Source organism: Triticum dicoccoides, chromosome 3B, assembly GCF_002162155.2.
Source record: "Triticum dicoccoides isolate Atlit2015 ecotype Zavitan chromosome 3B, WEW_v2.0, whole genome shotgun sequence".
NCBI classification, from domain to species: domain Eukaryota; kingdom Viridiplantae; phylum Streptophyta; class Magnoliopsida; order Poales; family Poaceae; genus Triticum; species Triticum dicoccoides.
This window is the reverse complement of record NC_041385.1, coordinates 502819448-502823510: the sequence shown is the minus strand read 5'-3', so window position 1 is coordinate 502823510 and position 4063 is coordinate 502819448. Positions and strand designations below refer to the sequence as shown.

At 45.6% G+C, this 4063-nt stretch overlaps 1 protein-coding gene across 1 annotated transcript in view; it reads right to left on the bottom strand.

Annotated features, from left to right (window-relative positions):
- Positions 1 to 2416, bottom strand: part of LOC119276763 (ATP synthase subunit 9, mitochondrial-like) — a 7349-nt gene extending 4933 nt beyond the window's left edge. The window contains exon 1 of the mRNA XM_037557908.1: positions 2407 to 2416. Within this exon, the coding sequence (XP_037413805.1) occupies positions 2407 to 2416 (10 nt within the window). The remainder of the gene's footprint in view (positions 1 to 2406) is intronic.
- Positions 2417 to 4063: the final 1647 nt, after the last annotated feature.

Sequence of the window (4063 nt, the reverse complement as noted above, 5' to 3'; positions counted from 1 at the left end):
GGAGCGATTCATCAGATAAGTAACCGGCAGGAGGGCGCGCCTAGGGGGGTAGGGTGCACCCCCCACCCTCGTGGTTCCCCTGACCTAGTTCCGTCGCCTATATATACTCTTATACCCTAAAAACTTCGGGGAGAGCCACGAAACCACTTTTCCACCGCCGCAACCTTCTGTACCTGTGAGATCCCATCTAGGGGTCTTTTCCGGCGTCCTGCCGGAGGGGGATTCGATCATGGAGGGCTTCTACATCAACACCAGTACCTCTCCAAAGAAGCGTGAGTAGTTTACCACAGACCTTCGGGTCCATAGTTATTAGCTAGATGGCTTCTTCTCTCTCTTTTATTCTCAATACCATGTTCTCCTCGATGTTCTTGGAGATCTATTCGATGTAATACTCTTTTGCGGTGTGTTTGCCGAGATTCGATTAAATGTGGATTTATGACCAAGATTATCTATGAATATTATTTGGTTCTTCTCTGAATTCTTATATGCATGATTTGATATCTTTGCAAGTCTCTTCAAATTATCGGTTTAGTTTAGCCTACTAGATTGATCTTTCTTGCAATGGGAGAAGTGCTTAGCTTTAGGTTCAATCTTGCAGTGTCCTTTCCCAGTGACAGTAGGGGCAGCAAGACACGTATTGTATTGTTGCCATCGAGGATAACAGGATGGGGTTTTATCATATTGTTTGAGTTAATTCCTCTACATTATGTCATCCTGCTTAATGCGTTACTCCGTTCTTTATGAACTTAATACTCTAGATGCATGCTGGATAGCGGTCAATGTGTGGATTAATAGTAGTAGATGAAGGAAATATGCCCTAGAGGCAATAATAAAGTTATTATTTATTTCCTTATAATCATGATAAATGTTTATTATTCATGCTAGAATTGTATTAACCGGAAACATAATACATGTGTGAATACATAGACAAACAAAGTGTCACTAGTATGCCTCTACTTGACTAGCTCGTTAATCAAAGATGGTTATGTTTCCTGACCATGAACAATGAGTTGTTATTTGATTAATGAGGTCACATCATTAGTAGAATGATCTGATTGACATGACCCATTCCATTAGCTTAGCACCCGATCATTTAGTATGTTGCTATTGCTTTCTTCATGACTTATACATGTTCCTATGACTATGAGATTATGCAACTCCCGTTTGCCGGAGGAACACTTTGGGTGCTACCAAACATCACAACGTAAATGGGTGATTATAAAGGAGCATTATAGGTGTCTCCAAAGGTAGATGTTGGGTTGGCGTATTTCGAGATTAGGATTTGTCACTCCGATTGTCGGAGAGGTATCTCTGGGCCCTCTCGGTAATGCACATCACATAAGCCTTGCAAGCATTGCAACTAATGAGTTAGTTACAAGATGATGCATTACGGAACGAGTAAAGAGACTTGCCGGTAACGAGATTGAACTAGGTATTGGATACCGACGATCGAATCTCGAGCAAGTAACATACCGATGACAAAGGGAACAACGTATGTTGTTATGCGGTCTGACCGATAAAAGATCTTCGTAGAATATGTAGGAGCCAATATGGGCATCCAGGTCCCGCTATTGGTTATTGACCGGAGACGTGTCTCGGTCATGTCTACATTGTTCTCGAACCCGTAGGGTCCGCACGCTTAAGGTTACGATGACAGTTACATTATGAGTTTATGCATTTTGATGTACCGAAGGTTGTTCGGAGTCCCGGATGTGATCACGGACATGACGAGGAGTCTCGAAATGGTCGAGACGTAAAGATTGATATATTGGAAGCCTATATTTGGATATCGGAATCGTTCCGGGTGAAATTGGCATTTTTCCGGAGTACCGGGGGGTTACCGGAACCCCCCCGGGGGTTTATTGGGCCTACATGGGCCTTGAGGGAGAAGAGAGAAGGAGGCAAGAGGTGGCCGCGTGCCCCTCCCCTTCCTAGTCCGAATAGGACAAGGGAAAGGGGGCGGCGCCCCCCCTTTCCTTCCTCTCTTCCACCTCTTCCCCCTCTCTCCTTGTCCAACTAGGAGTCCTACTCCCAGCGGGAGTAGGACTCCCCCTTGGCGCGCCCACCTTGGCCGGCCGCCCCCTCTCCCTGGCTCCTTTATATACTGAGGCAAGGGGCACCCTAGAACACACAAGTTGATCCACGTGATCTGTTCCTTAGCCGTGTGCGGTGCCCCCTGCCACCATATTCCTCGATAATACTGTAGCGGAGTTTAGGCGAAGCCCTGCTGCTGTAGTTCATCAAGATCGTCACCACGCCGTCGTGCTGACGGAACTCTTCCCCGACACTTTGCTGGATCGGAGTCCGGGGATCGTCATCGAGCTGAACGTGTGCTCGAACTCGGAGGTGCCGTAGTTTCGGTGCTTGATCGGTTGGATCGTGAAGACGTACGACTACTTCCTCTACGTCGTGTCATCGCTTCCGCAGTCGGTCTGCGTTGGGTACATAGACAACACTCTCCCCCTCGTTGCTATGCATCACATGATCTTGCGTGTGCGTAGATTTTTTTTTGGAATTACTACGAAACCCAACAGTGGCATCCGAGCCTAGGTTATTTATGTTGATGTTATATGCACGAGTAGAACACAAGTGAGTTGTGGACGATACAAGTCATACTGTCTACCAGCATGTCATACTTAGGTTCGGCGGTATTGTTGGACGAGACGACCCGGACCAACCTTACGCGTACGCTTACGCGAGACCGGTTCCCTCGACGTGCTTTGCACAGAGATGGCTTGCGGGCGACTGTCTCTCCAACTTTAGTTGAACCAAGTATGGCTACGCCCGGTCCTTGCGAAGGTTAAAACGGAGTCTGTTTGACAAACTATCGTTGTGGTTTTGATGCGTAGGTGAGATTGGTTCTTACTTAAGCCCGTAGCAGCCACGTAAAACATGCAACAACAAAGTAGAGGACGTCTAACTTGTTTTTGCAGGGCATGTTGTGATGTGATATGGTCAAGGCATGATGCTGAATTTTATTGTATGAGATGATCATGTTTTGTAACCGAGTTATCGGCAACTGGCAGGAGCCATATGGTTGTCGCTTTATTGTATGCAATGCAATCGCGATGTAATGCTTTACTTTATTACTAAACGGTAGTGATAGTCGTGGAAGCATAAGATTGGCGAGACGACAACGATGCTACGATGGAGATCAAGGTGTCGCGCCGGTGACGATGGTGATCATGACGGTGCTTCGAAGATGGAGATCACAGGCACAAGATGATGATGGCCATATCATATCACTTATATTGATTGCATGTGATGTTTATCTTTTTATGCATCTTATCTTGCTTTGATTGATGGTAGCATTATAAGATGATCTCTCACTAAATTATCAAGAAGTGTTCTCCCTGAGTATGCACCATTGCGAAAGTTCTTCGTGCTGAGACACCACGTGATGATCGGGTGTGATAGGTTCTATGTTCAAATACAACGGGTGCAAAACAGTTGCGCACGCAGAATACTCAGGTTATACTTGACGAGCCAAGCATATACAGATATGGCCTCGGAACACGGAGACCGAAAGGTTGAGCGTGAATCATATAGTAGATATGATCAACATAATGATGTTCAGCGATGAAACTACTCCATCTCACGTGATGATCGGACATGGTTTAGTTGATTTGGATCACGTGATCACTTAGAGGATTAGAGGGATGTCTATCTAAGTGGGAGTTCTTTAGTAATATGATTAATTGAACTTAAATTTATCATGAACTTAGTCCCTGATAGTATCTTGCTTGTTTATGTTGATTGTAGATAGATGGCTCATGCTGTTGTTCCGTTGAATTTTAATGCGTTCCTTGAGAAAGCAAAATTGAAAGATGATGGTAGCAATTACACGGACTGGGTCCGTAACTTGAGGATTATCCTCATTGCTGCACAGAAGAATTACGTCCTGGAAGCACCGCTGGGTGCCAGGCCTGCTGCAGGAGCAACACCAGATGTTATGAACGTCTGGCAGAGCAAAGCAGATGACTACTCGATAGTTCAGTGTGCCATGCTTTACGGCTTAGAATCGGGGCTTCAACGACGTTTTGAACGTCATGGAGCATATGAG